Source organism: Taeniopygia guttata, chromosome 4, assembly GCF_048771995.1.
Source record: "Taeniopygia guttata chromosome 4, bTaeGut7.mat, whole genome shotgun sequence".
Classification (NCBI taxonomy): domain Eukaryota; kingdom Metazoa; phylum Chordata; class Aves; order Passeriformes; family Estrildidae; genus Taeniopygia; species Taeniopygia guttata.
In genome coordinates this window covers 43,718,677-43,740,522 of record NC_133028.1, presented here as the reverse complement: position 1 = coordinate 43,740,522, position 21,846 = coordinate 43,718,677, and the positions used below count along the sequence as shown (strand labels likewise).

Here is a 21,846-nt window from a genome sequence, read left to right as displayed (position 1 = left end):
GCAGCTGCAAACATTTGGTCAGGCAACAAGACCAATTAGAAAACCAATCACTTGCCCAATCCTCAGGCAACAACATGACACGCTCTGGTTAGCACAAACAAGGACAGCACAGGGACACAAGCCAGTGATAGGAGCTGAAAAGAGTGTTTTTGTGTTTCTAGTTTAGAGTACATCTAATGTTATCAGCCAAAGTCCTGCTGGGTCAGTGTGAGCTGCTTAGCATTTCCCATCATTTTGCCTTCTCTACTTCCCTTGTTCAGGGCATTCCAGTTTCCCATCATCCCAGACATGGGTTTGTTCCCAATGAACCAGCATGTTGGTTTTGTTCTTTGTTGGGGCCAGACAGAGCAAGAGACAAATACACCAACTACAGCAGTATGAAGCAGAAGCTTACAAAAGCAATGTTAGGCTCCATTATGTTGAAAGAAAAAATTTTAAAGGGAATTAGTTGGTGTTCCCCAATAGCTTAGACAGAAACAAGAGTTCTGACAGAAGGAGGGAACAGCAGAGAAGTAGCAGAGAAAAAGTGATAAAGTTCTGAGCAACAGAGAAAAGTCAGGGACTTTTCTGCTGATATATTAGGAACTATTAGGGAAACATCTGTGAAATGCCTCAAAGGAATTCTGGCATGGTCCTCCAAGAAGGTGGTAAGGTCAATGACACAGCTGAAGTGTCTCCATACCAACACACACACCACGGGTAGCAAACAGGAGGAGCTGGAAGCCACTTGGCAGCTAGAAAGCTACAATCTAACTACTGTCACTGAAACGTCCTGTGAAGGACCACACCACTGAAACGCTGCAATAGACAACTAGAAAATCTTCAGAAGGAAAGGAAAGAAGAAAAACTAACCAGGTGGCTGCCCTCCAAGAAAAAAACAGCAACAAAAAAAGCACTGACTCTAGAGAGCTGCCTTGGAAAAACAGCAATGCAAAAGTTGAGTTTATGGATAAAAATTAGGGGCCAAGCCAACAAATGAATCTTTATGGCTGGTACAGTCCACCTCATCAAGGGAAGCTTGTTGACAATGAGTTCTACCTTCAGCTACAGGAGGTGTCATGTTTGCAGGCTCTGATCCTGCTGGGGGACTCCAATCATCCTGACATCTGCTGGAAAAGCAGCACAATAAACTGTAAGCAGTCCAGGAGACCCTTCCAGACCCGGTAAAGAATGTAGTAAGGACTCCCAAGTTTTCAGACCACACTTTCAGTTGCTGAATGAATTAATGGATGGGATCCCCCAGGAGCTGCCCTCAGGGACAAAGGAGCCAAACAGAACTGGCAGCCCTTTAAGAACATTTTTCATAGAGTCCAGGAGTTCTCAATTACCATGTGTAAGAAAATAGGCAAGGGAAACGGGAGATAAACGTGATTAACTAAGAACCTCCTGATCAAACTAAAGTGTAAGAAGAAAATGCACAGTTCTACAGGAACATTGGCTAGAAAAGGGAAGATTAAATTAAACATACCCCCTTCTCTTGATAAATAAGACACAAGAACTAGAGAAAACCGATATGGAGAAGCTTGAGCTATTCAACAGTTTTTCACTTCAGATTTCAGTATGAACCTCCCTTCTCACATCTCTCAGTTCCCTGAACCTCAAGGCTGGGACTGTAGACTGCAGTTCCCTCCACCCTCAGTGAAGCTCAGGTTGAAGACTACTTGAGATACCTGAACATTCATCAGTCCATAGGACCCAGTGAGACATATCCCAGGGTTCTGAAGGGATAGGCTGATGTTGAAATGGCCAAGAAATTCTCAATTATATCCAAGAAGTCTTAGCAGTAAGGCAAATGCCCAGACTAGAAAAAACGCCAGACCCATTTTGAAAAAAGGTAAAAAGAAGATCCTGGGAACTACCAATCAAGCAGCCTCACTCCACATCCAGTAAAATCATGGAAGACTCTCCTGGAAGACGCATCGAAACATGTGGGAGACAGGAAGCTGCTCAGAGACAGAAAGAGCAGATCATGCCTGACTCATCTGGTAGCTTCCCACAATAAAATGATTCCATCAGTTGACAGAGGAAAAGCTACAGATGTCATCTACCTGAACCTCTTGCAAAGCTGGAACATCCAGAGAAGTTGTGGATATCCACCACTGAAAGTGTTCAAGGTGAAGCCGCCCAGGGCTTTCAGCAACCTGATGTGGTAAACACTATCCCTACCCATGGCAGGGAATGTGGCCTACATGATATTTAAAGGTCCCTTGCAACTCAAACCATTCTTTGATTGTAATCCTGCAGGCCAGTTCCTGGAGATCCACAGTTTTAAAATTTATACAGATAGATGGTGTTAAATGGTCATTTTCAAGTAAAAGAAAGCTAGCTCTTGTTTAAAAATGCTGCTTGGATCAAATGTGATGTGATCTGGAAAAATACAGCACCTGCTTGCATATTTGTGTTACTGTGTCATTAGATACAGAATTGCAGCAACTGTTGGGGCATCAGTATGTGGGAGGAGACAATACACAGAGCCCAGAATATGGCTCTCCTAGCAGAGGCATTTTTTGCTTCACAGCTAAAATGTCCATTTGGTCCGGGCAGGCTCAGAGGACAGCCATATCTACTATCTCCCTTTAATGACACAGATCTGATCTTTGAAAGGCAGCTTCTCATGACTCCACACACTGTAGAAACTGCACTAGTTCCTATGGTAACAAGATGCAATACCAAACCAAGCAGAGGCCCAGTAAAAGATTAAGTGGAAATAACACTTAGAGGTCGGGTTCCTTCAGCTTATTTGAGCAATCCACAGAAAGAGGCTTCAAGGCAGCAGTAAGAAAACAAAGAAACATTGTGAACAAGGTCTCCCGGTAACACCTTTTTGCTTGTTTGTTTTGAAGTGAAAAATATCTAGAAAAAAAAAATTACACAGCATCACTTTGAAAGGATCTTAACTTATTTTAACTCCTAATTTTTCAGAAAGACTCTTCTGTCTCAATCATTGTTTACCCCAGAAGTACTTTCAGACTTTGTTCAATGAAGTTTCAAACTTCTTGGCAAGACAACCTGACTTCCTGTCTATATCTACATACCATAAACCTCACTTCTCAGTGTACTGCAAGACTTCAATGCATTTTAGACCAAAGTTGGCACTAGATGTTCCAGAGATCAGATTTTTCTAATCAAAGCAAGGTAAGGGGAAGGGATCTGACCCAGACAACCAAAACCACAAGTATCACTGCCACAACAAGAATTCTTCCAGCAGGGAAGAAGACACTTTTTTCAAAGGCTCCCTCCTCCCTCTGTGATTGCCTTCAAGTCTTGCCCCATAAGTAGGTGCATCCTGAGTTACACAATCCTGAGTAACATGCTCTAGGGAATTCTGCTTGAGTAGGGAAGTTGGACTGGATCACCTCCAATGGTACGAACCTTACTCATTCTGTGATTTTAACTATGATTAGTTTTCTGTATGTAGGAAGCACTATGAAATTGCTCCCTGGTATGCCAGTTCTGCCCACCTGCACTTAAATATGCATAGAAAGAAAGAACATGCAGAAGGTTCCAGAGCCCGTAGGCAGCACAGCAGAGGCTCTTAATATCCTTCTGCCCTCAGAGAAAGAGCCAGAGTAGATCGCTCAGCCTACATGAACAGCAATTCAAAGTCTTGATCTAGCCTCAAACAAAATATCCATTTCATTTTTCTGATGTAACAGCTTTCAAGCTAAAATTTTCCATTCCAGCTAAGAGTGAGAACAAAAGTATATGCAGGTTATGTAGAATGCAAGCTTCTAGAAAGCTACCTCAAAACCTAAGTGCAATTGCAGTTCTTTTGTTTGTGGTTCTTCTACATCACGTAAGAGACAGTGCTGCCATTCCAAAACACTTCCCTCAAGAACACTGTCTCCACAAAAAGCTGTGTACTGTAAAGGAAGTTTTGGGAGTTCCACAATGAACCTGCAAAATACACTCTAGAAGCTTCAGCTAGGGAAAAAGAAATAAATGCAAGGAAAAAAAAAAAACCAAACAAAAATCTTTTATTGAGCTAACAGGCAATGAAAGACAGTACACTAAGCATTTATTTAATCCCATTTATTTGCAGCACTGCACATGCACTCCTTTAACACTGAATCACAGTGAATCATGGAACAGTTGTGGTCAAAGAGACTCATGTAGATTATCCTCCCTGCTGCAGCTGAGCCACCTAGACTCAATTGCCCAGGACTCTGTCCAAATGCCTTTTCAGTACCTCCAAGGAAGCAGATTCCACATCTTCTCTGGCCAACCAGTGATTACTTGTCCCGATGGCAAAAAGTGTTTCCTGGTATTCAGAAGGAAGCTCCTGTGTTTTGATTTATGGCCATTTCACAAAAGGGCTTAAGCATCACATCTCAGTGTGTTTGAGAAGTCACCTGGAACACATACACTGTTAAGTGTGCAAAATGGAACAGAAGACCCTTTCATCAAAAGAGGTCCAAAAAACCTAACAAAAACCATTTAGCTCATTTGTAGATTGTATGGATTGAGGACTCGCTATGCAAAATCACAACCCCTTTTCTTGCAAGCAGCAATTCTGCAACTACTTAAGGTTCAAGCAATTGGTTTAATATACCATACTGAACAGCTAGAAATCTGAACTGCTACCCTACTGTCTGAACAATTTATGTTTTCACCTATATCCCAAGCTGAAAGCTGCTTTAAGGACAATTCTTCATTTCTTGGTCCCAATTTAACTTTTCTCTAAACAAATTCATCTTTCTGCTTCAAGTTTTATTCAAATAAATGTCAGCTATCATCCTGACATCCCACTTGACAGATTAAGAGACCTGCTTTCAGAGTCTTTGAAAAGCAAAAGCAGTCACTGAGGCAAATTAGGTCAACAAAGAACATCCTAGAAGGCAAAGAAATTGAAGAGAGTTAAGAGAAACCAAAGATTAATTCTAATCTCCTGCATAACAGAATTATGGTATGGTCCTCTTCCCAATGAAGTTTGAGGGCAAAAAAGTCTTGGTGGAAGTCAAGTTACAGATTGCATGTGAAACTAGCTGTGTGGCTATCAGAAGGCACTATTTGCCAGTGAACCAGAATGTAACACCTGAGAACCAACATGAACAAAGAGATCTTAAAAGTTTATGAGAACCTGTCCTGGATCTACCATTTTTCCAAAACAGAAAAGCACCTGAAAAAACATTCATTGAAAGGCTTTAAGCCCTAGCAGCAGCTCTCATGTCATCATTCAGTGAGGTGAGCACAAGATGGTTTTATGTTTTTTTTTCCCCCATCAAACCCCAGAATAACTGTCACATTCCACAAACACATTCCTCCTTTTCCAGAGATGAATTTCAGTGCCTACCAGCTTTCAACAGTACACAGACAGTGTCTTTGACACACACTCTATGGGACACAGAGTGATATTTTCACATTAAGATCTGAAACTCTTTAAAGAATCCCCAAAATGGAAAATAATTTTTGCATGTTTTGCATAAACTTGAACCTTATGTCAATTTTGTAAACTCATTGTTAGTCCACAACATAGTTATCAAATGTCTAAGAAATACAAGTAACATATAAAATCTTAGGAATAACAAGTTGTCCAGTCCATGAAAACATGATTACTCTACTAGCAACTGACTACACATATCAGAACTATAAACTTTCTCCAGCAACTATCTTAGATCACATTATTAAGTAAAACAGTAAGATTGCTGTCAATTTTTAAAGTCCAGTGCTATATCCACTTTTTTTTCCTGCAGCCCTAGAACTGCTCACCCCCATGGCCTATTGATAAAGAGCAGTGCAAGTCTTAGTGCATTTAACATTAGGTCCCTGACAAGCAAATATACTACAATGCAAAAATCTCAATCTGCCAGGTGAGATATCATCAATGCTATAGGTCTCAGGCTAGGGAACAATGCATGTTACATCAGTCTGAGTGAGTTCTTTTCCTGGGTTACCCATGTCCTGTGCAATCCTTGTATCACCCCAAACAAGAATATAAAAACAAAATGTTCTCCTTGCATCCCTCATCACATACATTCAGTATCCTGAACTATAATACTACAGTTAGGTCAAGAGTACTGTGGCTAACCAAGGAACTGCTCAGTATTGCTTGCCTGGACAAGACCTCAGCAAAACATGAAGACTACACACAGCAGCATGAACACAGGATTCACATCAGACAACCTCAGCCTTGCTGCTGCATGGTGCATTTGTATAAACATGGTGAAACAATGAATTACAGGAGTCTGTGCTTATCAATCATGAGTCCTAGCTGCACGAATGCTGAAGTGAAGACCACCCAGAACAAGAGGCAAGAGCTCAGTATTTCCAGTAGGCTTCAAGCACCCACAGTTTATTTTACACACCTGCTTTATAGAAAAATAAAATCATTAAAACGAGATACCTCCCTTTATTTACTATATGACAAAGATTTATTTGCCTACACATTTTTAAAAGCAAGACTTTTATATCCTGTAGTAATACTTCAATCAATGTTTTCCATTAGTCTACAAAAGCACCCAAGACCTCTGCTAGAATGTGCTCCACTCAATTGTTCCCTTAACATCTACACATACATCCACAGATTGTTTTCAAACCACTTATGAACTGCATTAAGGACCACATGGTTCCACTAAGAAGCTAAAAGCATATATTACTACAGTAATCAGAAGCATTGTCCCATAAGATTAATTATTTCTGCAAGATATTTAGAAAGCCATTCTAAACTCATACTGGACATCTGAAAGCAGTTTCAGTGTCTGCAAGAGGATCATCTGTTCCATTACTCTGTTCTCAGTGACATGCAACTTCTTCCCCTCCCTCTCAATTTGCAAATAGATAACATCAGTATTTCTGAAGACCTTAACTTCCCAGAAAGACCCTATAGCAATTTTTCCAGTAATGTTTGCATATTATAATACCACCTCCTTCAGTGCAAGAAATCATGTTCTGATTTGATGACCACTTGTAAAGAAACATCATAAAATAAATTATTCTTTTCTTTGTCCTCCACAGATGCTCCTGTGCCAAGCAAGCAAACAAAGAAAAATGTTGTTTTTTTGACACCTGAATTTTGAAAAGGAAAACAGGACTGGGAAAAAGTCTATAACCTAGATAGGTCCAAACATATTAACTATCAATACAATTTAAACCTAACAGAAAGAAAGGCAGCTTTCAAATTATGCATTGCATTAAATCCCAGACAAGGCACCTGATTTGTACATCATCCTCTCTTCTATAAAGTTTACTGTTGATTTTGTTCCTGAAGAGCATTTAACATGAGGATTAATTCAGCTCAATGTTTGATCCTTGTAAAAAAGTGCTGTGGCTTGGCACTTCCACCTTGCATCAATGACCCACTTATTTTAAGGTTCCTTGCACTCCATGACCTTTCTTTGTTGGGTTCATATGTGTGACTGACACTGCTTGGAGAGATTTCTTCCAAAAGTGACTGTCACAGCTACACATGCACAGGTACCAGCGTAGAGAAACTCCTGGAGACGACACTCCATAACAAACCCATCTGCACACAGATGTCACACACTGAAGAGGTATCCCTCTCATACAGGAATTTATCCATTTCCCTCATGTCTTTCTGCCCAATTCCACCAGGGAGCACTGCAGTTGTATATGCCATGGCAGAATGCCTCAAACCATCGTCTGTTGTCACTTTTGACAAAAGCCCTGTTGTCTCACGCTCCAGTCCATTGTTACTATGACAACAGTATTACAATGCCTCCCAATTACCAATGTATTATTTCAGTCGTGGATTCCTCCACCCCCAACAGCTCAGAGAAGGCAGCCTTATTCTCAGGTCTCTTTCAATAGGGCAAGTCTGAACTACAGATGACTGAACTACACCGTAGATGCAAAAAATGTGAGACACAGCCCTCGAGGCTTTCATTTCTGTGATGAATATTAACATTTAGAAGCTAGCATAGCTTAAACAAGCGGCTAGAGGACATGAAACTATTTAAAACCAAAAACAAGTACTTAATTGAGACAACAGGAGTATTTTTCTACTCAAGCTAAAACATGAATTTTTCATCCTGTATCTGCTATCATGCAAGATTTCTTTAAGAAAGGCCCCATGAAGAAACAGTATGAGAAGCATATTAGGTGTTTGAGTCAGTAGGTATGCACAAATTTAAAATTACTTTGCTACTCAAAGAAGCAGGGTTTCAAACTAAGGCTGTAACTTACACAGCAGAAACAGACCAAAATAATTCCTTGCAGTCTGGTAAGTCTGCTTCAACAACAACTGATTTGGCTTTGATCAATATCTGAATAATAAACACTATTAAGAATAGCTAGGATTTTTATTTTGCGTACTGGGACGTATTAGAGATAGATGCTGTTAACAAGGACTGCTTGTGGTTAAGCTTATCAAATACAAAGTATCTTTCCTCTCATATCAACATTAACTGCAGCTAACAGATAGGAACGCTCCACACTGTAGGAATTAATTCATGTCCTCCTAATAGAGCAAAAATCACAATTCTGGTACACAAGAACAGCCTAAAGCTCTTTAAACTTTTCTGCAACTTGAAGTTCAAATACAAGTCACTGTACCCCCACAACACACTATGAACAGTCAGTAACAGTAGTATCCCAGTAGTTCAAAAGTCAAAGCAGGAATAATAACAATATTAAGAATATTCTGATATAAACAGCAACAGTCAAAACACTTTACATTTTAAAGTACTTACTTGAGAGCATTCTCCAATGATTTTACAAGCCTTTGAACATCAGATATCTGGGATGACTGTGAATCTAAGCTTCCTTCTAGAACACCAGTTCTCCAAGAGAGTCTTCAGGAATTCAGTACATCTCTCCCCCAAAAAGCATGCATAACCAGATCCCAATGGACATCAATTACCAACATCCCCTCTAATTCTCATTAAGGAGCTACTAGCCTCCTTACAGGCTTCTGTCTATCCAGCGGATAAATCTAAGCCAGTTTAATTAATTTTCAGTTAAGATACCAAGTCTTATCCCTGTCACTCCAGCTCCAAAAAGAACTGGCTACTATACAATTTTGCTCCTTGACAGCACTTCTTATGATTTTCTTTTTTTTTTTTTAATTACTGTTTTTTCAGGTAGTAAAATCAGACACTGGTTTAACTTTTACAGTAATACAGTTCCTTTCCTTGGAAACACTCTGAGCATTCTAAAATCTCTTAAGACAAATTTACCATAAACTGCAATAATGTCACTATCTGCCATACACGCATTCTTTGCAAGGTAACCAAACAAATGAGTAGTTCAATGACTTCACCCTTTCTACAATTCCTTTAAGGTTCACTGTGAGCTGCTTCTACCCATAAAATACCTCTCAGATTTTTAAAAAAATCCTAATAGAAGGTTTATCTGCCCTGCAGAAAGGGGTCACATAATACTCCCTTCACATCTTTCAGTCAAAACATGTATACTAGCAGAAGATAATAACTAATGAATTCTTCTCTTTCCTCATTTGTGAGGAAGCACAGGAGGGTGAGGAATGTTTTAACATGCTTACAAAGAGGCATTTAAATAATAGTGATCCCTATTGGAAAAGCTGTTAGCTTAAAAATGTTTTGGCTTGCTTGCTTGTTGTATCTCTCAAGTGCAAAAAGGATAAAGAAAAAAAATCAACTTACACAGAAATTCTCTGGTCAAAGAGACAAATGCACCTTGACAGAACCATTAGAGGTCACATCATAGCACTGGAACAGTAAATTCATCATGCCACAGGATCTTTAGAGTAGATTTTATAACTAGCCTGAGGAAGCCAGTAAAAACACTAGTCTCAAGTCACATTAATTCTGGGTGGATCCTTTTAACACTGCATGGGCTAAAAGTGATTTTTATAAACTTTTACAGCTTCGTACAGCGATGAAGGGAGCTTTTCAGTAGATAGAATTTTTTATTTCCCTAAAATTACTATAGTACTCTGCATGTTCAAATCCGTAAATCACAGCATCACCATAGATAGGCTTGTGTTTGCATATTTTGAAGGATGCCCTTAAAAACTAAGCAGGTGTGTGGCACCTGAAATAATATTGAGCCTAGCAGTCCTATAGATATCAACACTTAATTGGAGATCCACACAGGGAAAAAAAAAAATCTCTGCAAGAACAGCTACAGCTTCTGCAAAAACAAATGCACTGGAGGGCAAAGCAAACTCGGACAAACTGCACAAGCACAGCTTCTGTAAGGTTATTTTTAGCCTAGTTTTTTTTTTTAACAAGAAAAAAAAACACAACTGTGCTACACAAATAGTTTTAAAGGAGCTGTTAGCACACAGGAACTACCTTATACTACTCCCATGCAGTGCTCAGCAACCAGAAAACCAAATCAGAAAGAAAATTAGGTTATCCTAGAAATCTACTTCACCCATTTTTGGTGTCCATATCCCCCATACCAGCCCCTCACCCCTACAAAAATGGCTGGGGGTGGAGGAAGGCAGGAAGCAGAAAAAACAGAATATTCAACAGGATGACTTAACAGAAGACTCTGCTTTTCAGCTTGGAAAAGAGACATTTGATAGAAGAAAAAAATATCTATAAAATCACAAAGGACATGCAAACAGAAATGACTGCTCACTAATTCTCATTAAAGTCCTGAACAGCTTGCAATAAAAGTCACCAAGAAATCAAAAATAGTTTCCTCTTCAAAAAATGGACAGGTTGTTTTCTTTCAGCAAGACTTTTAAACTGTAAAATTCTCTTGCCAAAATTATGACAGCATTTAAAAAGTGAATTGGAGCTTTCAAGTATTTTGTACATGAATTGCTGGGCAACACAGCTCAAATGCAGCCTCCTTATCGAGTTCCTAAATTGCAGATTGCCATGGGAAAGGATACATTCAAGGCTTTTACAGTCTGAGATCATGAGCTTCATTTCTGAAAAAAAAAGAGATATATGGATCTTCATGTGAAAGTCTATGCTGCAGTCAGACTGAAGAAACAGGTAATTCTTTCTCTACAGCCCAATATGCAGAACAGTCACTATCCTGACATCACAGCATTCCTCCAAATGCACATTGCAGAGTTCAGTACTTATCCACTATTCCAGGACAAAATACAACATTGAGATACAAAACCACTTTTCATTAGCCCTAGATGCAGTTCACAGACACTGAAAATGTATCTTTCTGACAGATAAAGCAGTCCTAGAAGTCATAAATACTGGAGGATGCCAATGATTGATTCCAATGCTTCAATAAATTTTGTCCAAAAACTGATTACATAAAGCAAATTGTGTTTTCAAGTGTAACTACTTGGCAACTAAACAGCTCTGCAGTGACTGAACACATTTCAAGAGATTATCAGCAAACCAGCTGAGTACTGCTTACCAAGACCTTCCCCTCCAGAACTAGAATACAAAAGCAACTGCCACCTAGGAGAGCCAATACTCCTCCCACACTCAGCACCTCTCCCTACACTGTCCTACAACTGCAATATGCAATCAGTAAAACAGAAGAGAAAAAATTCGCATGAGCCATTTGATGTCTTACTGGGCGCACAGTCTGGTGAGTTTTCACCATTCACGTATACTTATTTCTACACAAGCTTCCTCCAGTGGCAGGGTTTGTACCTATTACTCTAAACTCAGCTCAAAAGCTGAGCACCTACAGTAACTTTAGCACAGATATAGACACTCCATTCCAACACTTGTCCTAGACACAACAGTGTTCTACTGCTGGAGTCACCAGGTGTCTTTTGCTGGTCTTCCTACTAGGCTTCAATGTCTCGAATTTTTCTTTGAAAAATCATTACTCATGAAGGCGCGGCATCTCAACACTCCGTTCAGTTATCAGTTTTTCCCTTTTTGGCATGTAAAGTGACCAAAAAAAGTGTTCTGTGCTAGATGTGATACAGAAAATATGCAGGCTGTGGTGGCAAAGAAGCAGCAAAGGAGAGAAGGTAAAGTGAAAAATTCTCACTCATTTTATCATTTGGAAGAATATGCCAAGAGTAGGTAGCCAAAATTAAGGTCAGATGACTAATTTCTACACAGTTTATCACTTTTCAAACAGAAATCCAAATTTAGCAAACAATTCCAGTAGGTCAGGATTTCTGTTCTTCAAACAATGCTTTTTAAAAAGCATGCCCTGCTTGTTTAAAAAGAAGTGCTCCAAGGATCTGTTCTTTGAATTTTAATTTTTTTTTTAAACAGACCAGTTTCTTCCATCATATCAGTTGCAACAGCATACACTTAAGGCATAAAGAGCAGTACTGTACAATGTATTCCAAAAATATATTAAAATATTCTTAGTCAGAATTCATGCCCTAAAAACATTGTTGCATTATGCAGGTGTAAAACATGTTCCTTCAAAAGACTTTGAAATTAAAGCTGAAGACCTCAAAATACAAGTTTTATATAAAACTGCTAGAAAGAAACAGGAATTCTGTAGAAAACAGCAGAACATGCTTGCCCACTAGATATAAATTGCAAAATCACTACAAACATGGAAGAACAGGCTTCTTTGTCTAGACTCATGTCCTATCAGTTTTATAGAATCAAGTCAATCCCAAAGTAGCATACTACTTTATACTTTCATAATCCAGTGCCTGGTGACACTGCCTTTAGTAGGAACTCTCACCCTGACAAATGAAATATCTGACTGAAGTACAACATACGTGGATAACTAACTAAACCAAGCAGAACAGCATCATGCTTGCTTGCTTAAAATAAATTATTAAAAAATGCCCCAAAATTCCTCCAGAGCTACTTGCAGGCAGATTGGAGAAGAACTCTGTGTAGTGCTACAAGCCTGCTCACTGCTTCCAAGGAACTCTGAAACAGCTCCAGACAGCAGAAGAGCTTTGGGATTTGATCAGCAAGTACTACATGCTGAACATTTACATATACATGGATCATACCCTAAGTCTAGCATCAACATTTAGAGTCACAGATCTAACCTGTCCACAGAATACATAATGAAGTTCTGTGTAACACAAGCCATACATTTAATCCTGTGCTTCCTTTCACCAAGTCTATAACCTCTTGCTGAATTAACAGTGAGCTTTAAAGGTACCATTAATTCATTGATTACAGAAATTAAATCTAAATATCTTAAATTTCTACCAGTATTGTACATCAAAATGAATGTATCACAATCTCCCTCATCTGACCTAACCCAACTCCTCCTGAGTATCAAAGTCTTTAGACAAACCACCCACAGCAACACTACCCATGCTGCCTTGCCACATCCTAAAACCTCTGTCACAACCAATCTGTAACACACAACTGTGCTGCTTCACCCTTTCCTGCTCTAATACAAGGTTTCAAAAACTGAAAAAGACAAATCTTTTCCAAAACAAAAGATCAATTTTCTTTTCAGTCTCTTACTGTCAAACTTTCTTTTATTTTATTTGATTTTTCAGTCAGCAGTTACCAAAATCAGGCTGACTCCACCACAAAACAGACCAACCTTTAAGTCCCATACTAGACTCCAGTTACTGACTGGAATTAAACTTACTTTTCTATTCAACATTGTCACAGTAGACTGTTACTGAAACCTACTACATAAATTGATATCTTCCCACATACTGCTGCATAATCAACTATATTCAATTTCTATAGAATATTCTCCATGTTTTACCTTGCATACAGAGATGAATTATATTGCTTATAAAAAGAAGAAACAGACTGAAATATTATATTCTGGTGTTTCCTCCAATATTCTTTCACTCGATTTCTGGTGTTTATTTTTAAGTAATGACTTAAATATTGCAATAAAGCTAACAAAATATTTCATTTGGTATGTTTTGTAGCTTTCTATGAAGGAATTCTATGTAATAAAACTTTCAGAAAAAAGACATTATCTGAAAGTCTGATAATTGTGTCTTGTCATCTGGATAACACAGAATGTATAGTTCATAATCTTAACTGAAGTGCTAACAAATCAGGCTTTCCTTTACATACTTGATTAAAAAGAAATGGTGAACAGGTAATTTTATTCAGGTTAGTAGATGTTAAAAAACTGCAAGCTCAAAAAACAGCTCTGAGGGTAAAAAAAAATTAAAACAGAAGTTCCTATTTAGAAATAAAGTACTACTAAGTACAGGAAAAAAACCACAGAAGTTAAAGACATCCTGACTGAAAAGCTCTTTATATGTTCTGAACAAATTTCAAACAGTTGAAGTGTTCAATTTTATTTGAAATTGTTTTGGCTCCAGGCTAAAAAACACATACTGAAAATAGATCACCACTGAACAATGGTGTCCTGGAAAGCACCAAAGGACCAAGTTGTTTCTCCATACTGCATGGAATGAAAGTTTACCTCTCCATACTGCATGGAATGAAAGGTTTACCATCTTCCTAACCACTACTACAACACAAAGAGCAGCCAAAAAAAACAAAGACTTTATCTAGTAAAGCTAGTTTTCTTGACAGCAAGCAAGAAAGACAAACCTACATATTCAGATTTTAAATACTGTAATTTAACAAACAAGGAGACTTCATCCAATCTCTCCAGGATAGTTGTTCTGATGTAAATTCCTCAAACTTTGTATTACAGACCAAGAAAAAGTTAAATTACTATCACTATACCTACCTGCAAGAAAGTAAAAGTTGTTCACTTTTAAAACAAGCAATATCTTTCATCCCAAGTTCAGCACACAAACAGTTACAGCTTCACAAAACAATGAGGTAAATTTCAGCCTAGCAAGTGACACTTACCAATACACACATCTATTTTCCCCTTGATAGCAGCCTCATGCAAAGGAGTGTAGTTCCAGTTGTCCCTAGCGTTTGGGTCTGCCCCCTGACACAGCAGCAGACTGACCACTTCTGCATGCCCAAAGGAGCAGGCGTTGTGCAGGGGTATCAGTCCTCCGTCATCACGAGCATGAACATTGGCTCCTGTCTGCAGCAAGTGCTCTACAACATCCTTCCTTCCAAAACCTGCAAGAGAGCATATTTCTGTTCATTCGTCTGACAAAACAACATGATTTAGTACCTAAAACAGGTCACTCTTGGTTCAGTGTACATTATTCACATCCCTCATCTACTTCTTGGTTCTTTTCACCATAAAGTCAGACTCTGTTCACCTGCTCAAACAACAGCTGGACAATTCATTTACAGCCATGACACAACAGAACTGTGTTCTATCAGAGCCTGCCACTCTACCTCATTAAGAAGACCTACAAGGCTGAGCATGCTGAATGATGAGAGGGATGCAAGGAAAGTAACAGGAGCATCAGTTGTACTCTCTGTTGCATACACCCAACTGGTGCTTCCAATTAAAGCCCCCCGTCAGTTACTCAAAAGCTTTCACATGGTAATAGTTTACAGACAACTTAATTACTAATATTTAGAAAAGACACATAATTCTTCACCAAATTTTCAGAAAGTTTGGTAAAAAAACAACTGACTTCCCAGTAGAGCTGGAAGAATGCTTTCCCTGGTGAGTACAATACACCAAGTAGTCAGTTTGATCAGTTTAAGTACAGCTGAACTGTATCACTCCTCAACCAATTAATGACACTTTAACTCAACATAGCAAGAACTCCTCCAAATGCCAATTCCAATCTCTGCAAAGCTGGTATGTGCAGTTTGACTTATGACATCAAAGACTTATGATTCTCATTAGGTGTTTTTCCTCCTCCTTTCACCTCCTTGATTTAAGAACAAGACTCCCCAAAAGGACTTAAATTTTACAGACATTTATAATCACATGTTAAGCACACTTGTAGGTATCACCAGGACCTTAAGCAAAGCTGGAAAGATGCTCTTATTAAAAGTAATCTCACTTGTTAGAGCACTAAACACAGTTTATATGGGAATAGAAGCCCTTGAGGTAGAGGAACACTCTTAGACACATGATCTTTTCAAAATGGTTTTATGCTATAAGCAAAGAGTGAAAGAAATCCAAGCTAAGTCACTGTGTGTCACTGCTTTACTACAGCACACACCAGGATCAGACCTTTTCACTAATATTTTCCCAAGCACTTCTCCCACTTCACTAGACAGAAAACAACTAAACTGAGTGATTTAACTAAGTTAACTGAAAAGCCTTCAAGCTGGGAAAAGGGACACGTGGTTCAGTATTACTGAAGTCTAAGATTTTGCATTTATATTCTCTTGTAAATTTATTCCAAAAATTTTTAAATGGGAAGGAGACATATTGCACAAAGTATTAGAAGATAATTCAAGAGAACAAGTTACTAGTCACAAACAAAGCAAGCCGAAACTTTCTACTAAGTAATACATTTGTGACACTAACAAAGTTCATGTATCACAAATGCTACCAAAAACATAAAAGAAAAAAAATTCAAATTCAAGGTCAGTAATTTATCAATTCATCTTTTTTTTTCCATGAAAAAGTGTGCATTTTGTGGGCTCTGAGACCGTAAGACTGCCAGGATGTTTCCTAATTGACTACAAAATTTGCATTCTTCGTTGTATCCATATGAATCCAGCTGAAAATTATTAACCCCATTTTAAGTCACACAAGGCAGAATTAAACAGTGACTTGGCTTTACAAACACCTGTGTGAGGTCAGACATCTCTTCTATGACAAGGATACTCAAAACAAGTTGAGTCAGAGTAGTTTCAGAATGATGTCTCAAGCAAAGCTTTCCAGAGCAATGTAATCTAATTTGCTCTACGCTGCAGCACAGGTGGAATGGTTGATTCAGGTGTCTCCGCGCAGAGTGGAAGTGTGTCATAAGTTACCACGTACCTCCTGCCATTTCCTGGCTCTCCCTCAAGGAACACTCAGTCACTACTTAGATCAGCTCTGCCTCTGCAATTACTTATCTTACTCATATATGTCAAAGCAGCTTGTATTTTTATGATTAACAGCTTGCTAGCTGACAAGCCAACTTGATCAGCTGTCTTGAACTCTGACCACTGACTGCTTCCCAACCCAAGTGAAATCCCTTTGCCTTCAGGATTAAAGCAGTACACTCCAGAAATTTTCTAGAGCATAGTTATTTTTGCTAGCCTTCACAAAGTGATTAGACTTCCAACAGTTATAGTTAGTGATATCAAAGGCATGCTTAGAACAAAACTGCTTTCACTCAACAGATTTTGCCATTACTACACACATAAGCAGAAAGAAAATAAGCTGTATCACTGATGTTTTAACAAGTCACCTTAAATCAGGTTTCTCCAAGCCTAAGCTTCAGTAAGACCAAGAACATTCCTCTCTGTGATCCCAGTTCCATAACTTCCAAATGCCATTCCTGGAAGTTTCTACCTCTTCTTGGTACCGAAGTGGGCATTAAGCCACAGTTCAGCAACCAGTAGTACTCTCTATATCCCTGGGTAAAACACTAGAAAGAGAACACCTGTAAAGCTAAAAGAATGTGTTTACAAGAATGTGAGGAGCAAACTTCCTGATAAAAAAAAAAGTTTAACTTCCCCTTAAATGGGTGTGGAACTGGACAGGCTTATGACTGTGGCTATATGAAGAAACTGAGTAGGACTCAGCTTATTTCTACCAGGTCCATCCACCTAGTCATTTCTGAAAGAGGCACTATTATTAATTATTTACCAGCAAGGACTAGGTCTACAAACATATGAACCAAGGTGTCAGCAGGAAATACATATGGGCCCAGTGTTGTTACAAAAGGGAAAGACCAAGTCTGTTACCAAGCTGGCTCTAGGAAAAAGCACAGATTTCAGACAAACACTCACAGGAGTCCTCCCCATCCAGGTATATTAATGGTAGAAAAGTCACAGAAAATCGACTTTGGCATGTGAGTGCTCTGCATGAAGGATGATACACATAGAGGCATGAATGCATCACTGTCAGCCTGCTTCCAAACATAATGAACCAACACACTTCAACTTGCAAACCACATGACAATGCAGAGAACGTATCTTAAGGCTGAGACGTAACCTCACACCATATCCTATACAAATTGTACCTAAAACATGACACCTCATCACAGACTAAAATCACCCAACTATTGAAAAAAAAAGTCAATAGTGTTCCCAACAGGAAAAAAAAAATATATATATACCTCTCACATACATGTCAGGATCCATCCCCATACGGGCCACCAATTGTTGGCGTCAGCGTTAGCCAACTGACTCCCAACTCTCCTCTCGACCAGCTAACCCACCCTTTTATAACACCCATCCTATTGGACACAGCTGTGACCTGTTAAAGGCAAAGCTATTTCTACTCTTTGGTAATTAGTACAACTGCAACTCCTCAGGGGTACGATTGCCTTCAGCACTATCTCTAGTCTCCTACACTCCATCCTCCCACACATACACACAGAAAAACCAAAACATTTGGTTATGCTGGCAAAAGAGCTATTTTATCAATTACGTGTCAGCAACACCATCAAATGCAGAATTGTTGGGCCAGTTTACAAGAACAGAAAACACTGTTGTTACAAGTAGTTTCAGCCACTGAAGGGCATATAGTACAGTAAATATGTTCTTATTTTTGGTGAAATAAACAATGACAGATCTTTCTCAAGGAAAAGAGGTAACATGTTTAGATCAAAGGAATGCAGTAGAAAGACAAGCGAGTGAAAAAGTGTGTCTCATTCAACCCAGTTTGAGTAAGAAAGTTGCTAGGCAGAACACAGAACATTCCAGCGAAGAGGGTGCAAAGTACAACAGAAAACAAGTTACTTCTAACACAAGTTAATAGTTCAATTATTTAATTAACTCCTTAGCACAGGATGACCCTCTAATAACATTTAAAACTTGGGTTTTGTTCAGACAATTGCTAAGCTACAAACTGCAAGAAGAGTACTCAGAGAAGTATCATATGAAGAGAATAAGTATATAACTCTTCTCTAGATAGCTGCTTTTGGCCACTAGTATTGATAAAAAGTTAAACCAAACATACCTTTGTCAATGCTTAGCACAGCTGCTTTTTAAATTTTTTTTTTAGCAAGCTAGTTTTTATTGAAATAAACTGAATGTAAAAGCTATGCATACATTAATACTTCCACTTAATTTCTTTCTTTTGTACATGTTTTAAAGTCACTCAACCACTTTCAAGTCTTTAAAACCTGCTTTTTGGGTGCTGCTGGACAATATCCACAGCCTGCACTAGTACCAGAGATCCAAATATCCTGCAATCCAGGCAGCAGTTGATACAGGACTGAGTTTTCCCCTCTCCAAGCAAGGAGGATGAAAGGAAAATTACGCTTTGTTCAACCTCTTCCTGCTTGCAAGAGGGGCCTCTATAACTGTGATATCACCTCAGTATTAATTTCTCCTTTATTAACAGCTAGGTTAATAAAGCAGGTCAGATTTATTCAGCACACTACTTGACACTTCACAGAGCCGAAGAACCACTTCCCCTTTATTCAGTTCACTTGGCAGTTCAGGTATCCCAAACAGAGAAAATGTGAATAAAACTGTTGCTCCAATTTGATGCAGCCATGCACAATTTATCTGGAAGTGAATAATGGACAGGTGACTCCGATTCCTAGAAACAGATTCAGACCTATCCCCAGCCTTTAAAATAATTGGTAACAGATTTCAGCTCTCCAACTTGCATCTATGCCAAGGATTCTGAGTGCTGTCAGAAGTCCCTCATTTTATAGTCCTGCCACAAGAAAGGACATAAAGGTGATTTTCAAATTAGAAACCTTATAAAGCCTAAGGAAACCCAAACTTAATACTTTTCACAAGGAACTATAACTGGGGAAGTTATCCTTCCCTATTACAGTAAAAGAACTTAACTGCCTGGCATTGCTGCCAAGATAGACATCTGAAAAAACAGACTGAGCTGAGGAGAAGTCGAGTACCCTGTGAGAGGGGGAAGGAAAAACAAAATAAATAAAGTTCGGTACCAAAAACGGGAAATGAAGACAAAATTAGAAGAAGAATTCCTCTTTCACAAATCACAACATCAGAAGTGAAACTCTATTCACCTAAGAGTTTAGCTTCAAGAAGTTTGAAAAAAGCAGTTTAAAACACGACCTCCTGCACTCTCATCCACCCATTCCCTACTGAAGGCCATACAATTCACATTATGTGTGGCTCATAAACATGGGCTATTATCCAAAACACAGCTTCCTATACACAGCAGACTGCTATGCTCATAAGCAAACAAGTTTTATTTTACCTTTGGCCCACAAAGGAGATCAAATCAACACACTGCATCACTGGCAGGTATACACTGCTTAAGATCAGTTGCATTCAAACAACATGCTTGCTTACAGACCTTTCCAAAATGCATGATCTCAAGATCTATGTAATAAGAAATGTGCCTAATGCTCTTACATGTCTAATCCACTGGCACCAGACAAGCAGCAATTTGAGATAAAGTAGGTATGGTATCTAAGGGAAGTCTTTAAATCTAGAAAAATGGATATGGGAATTTGTTAGATACAGTAACTTCATTTGCTATTTTCCTCATGCTACAACAAATTACCTTCCACTGCTATTACAGTAACATCTTAATAATACTATCAACTTTCAAAACCTTACCCCCTCAATTAAGCTTTGTCCATTTCTTCTCTAATCAGAGCAGACATTACCTGCTGCAGCTTCAGCACTACAGTTTGTACAGACACTGAAGTTACAGCCTGAGATCTCAGAGTTTTAGGGGAAACAGCAAGATCTAACTTTAAGTCTGAATCCAAAAGTAGCAGAGCAGACTCAAGCTTTCCAAAACATTAAGAACTTCATAAGCACACATGCAGTTGGTACCAGAATTAAGTTCAAGGTTCATCAAAATTAAGTCCATCTCCATACCCCAGAAGTCTGCTGTGTTTTAAACTCCACTTGCTTAAGCCCCATCTCAGCAGTAGAGCTCAGGGATCAAAGAAAAAGGAAACAGCTCAGGACCAAAAGTTCCCTTAGGGGCATTGTCAAATACCTCTTGTACTTTGAAAATGAAAACAAACCCATACAGTCTCAGGGTGTGTTATCTAACTGATAAATTGTACAGCACTATTCAGAGTGCCAGGCAACACTGTGCCATAAAATGTTCATTTTGCTACTGATTTAAACATGATTTAGAGCTACATGCCAGCATTCAAACACTGATCACTCGATACAGACTTGTTAATTATCTTAATTTATGTGTACCAGTGCACCACAAAGCTCAAGCTAGATGTGTGCACTTCACTATATAAGGTCCAGTTCTGTAACACCCTGGCACACCTCAGAGAGCTCTCAGACTGACCACAGACCTAGCAATTGTACAAGCCCTGACTTAGGAGTAATGATTTAAAAGACTGTCTTCATTTTACTTTTATAATAATTTTGTGTGCCTCCAGTGTAGAATACACCCTGTAAGAAATATTTTTTTATGAACTGCAGTAATCTGTTACAGTTCCATTTGCCAAAAGGTAATAGTTACTTCCAGTTAGTCTACACTGTTGGACCTTACTGCTAAACTGCTTTTATAACATTAGTTCTGATCACAATGACACCTCTTTTCTGCACAAAGAGGTATATTCTTTCTTGGACACTAATCTAACTTATACAGTACAGCTGTTCCACTTGATCCCTTTCCCCAGCCTACTCAGATCACAAGAGATGCAGACATCAACCAGCAACCATGCTGAAATGAGAGAAGTTACAAAGTACAAGGCATCAAGACCGATTCCCATGAAGTACTTCCGCATCACAGGACTCTCTGAGCTGTTAGAAGGCAGATGAAACCCATACTTCAAGTCAACTCTGTCCTGAATTTCAGTTTCTTGCTTCCTAAGTCCACTGCACAACTTTGCAGCAGCCCATGGATATCAAACACAGAGATCACTGTCCATACTCTTAGATCTTAGAGTGTTTTTACGATCCCAGGATCTCCTCTCCCACTGGTCTGACCCAAAGGAAGGGGATTTAACAACCAGCTCCCAACAGCCTGTAGCGAAACGCCGTTGGGGAAGAGCGTGTGCTCACACTCTTCCAGCTTAGGCTTGCCCACTCCCGAGTCACCGAGGCGCTGCCCGAAGCTATTCCAGGGGAGCCCTGCCTGTCCCGCTAG

The 21,846-nt window shown here is 39.0% G+C and overlaps 1 protein-coding gene across 1 annotated transcript in view; it reads right to left on the bottom strand.

Annotated features, from left to right (window-relative positions):
- The window catches only part of TNKS (tankyrase), a 129,158-nt gene that overhangs the window by 106,727 nt on the left and 585 nt on the right, over nt 1–21,846 (bottom strand). Inside the window, exon 2 of the mRNA XM_030271537.4 lies at nt 14,607–14,831. Coding sequence (XP_030127397.4) covers nt 14,607–14,831 — 225 coding nt within the window. The remainder of the gene's footprint in view (nt 1–14,606; nt 14,832–21,846) is intronic.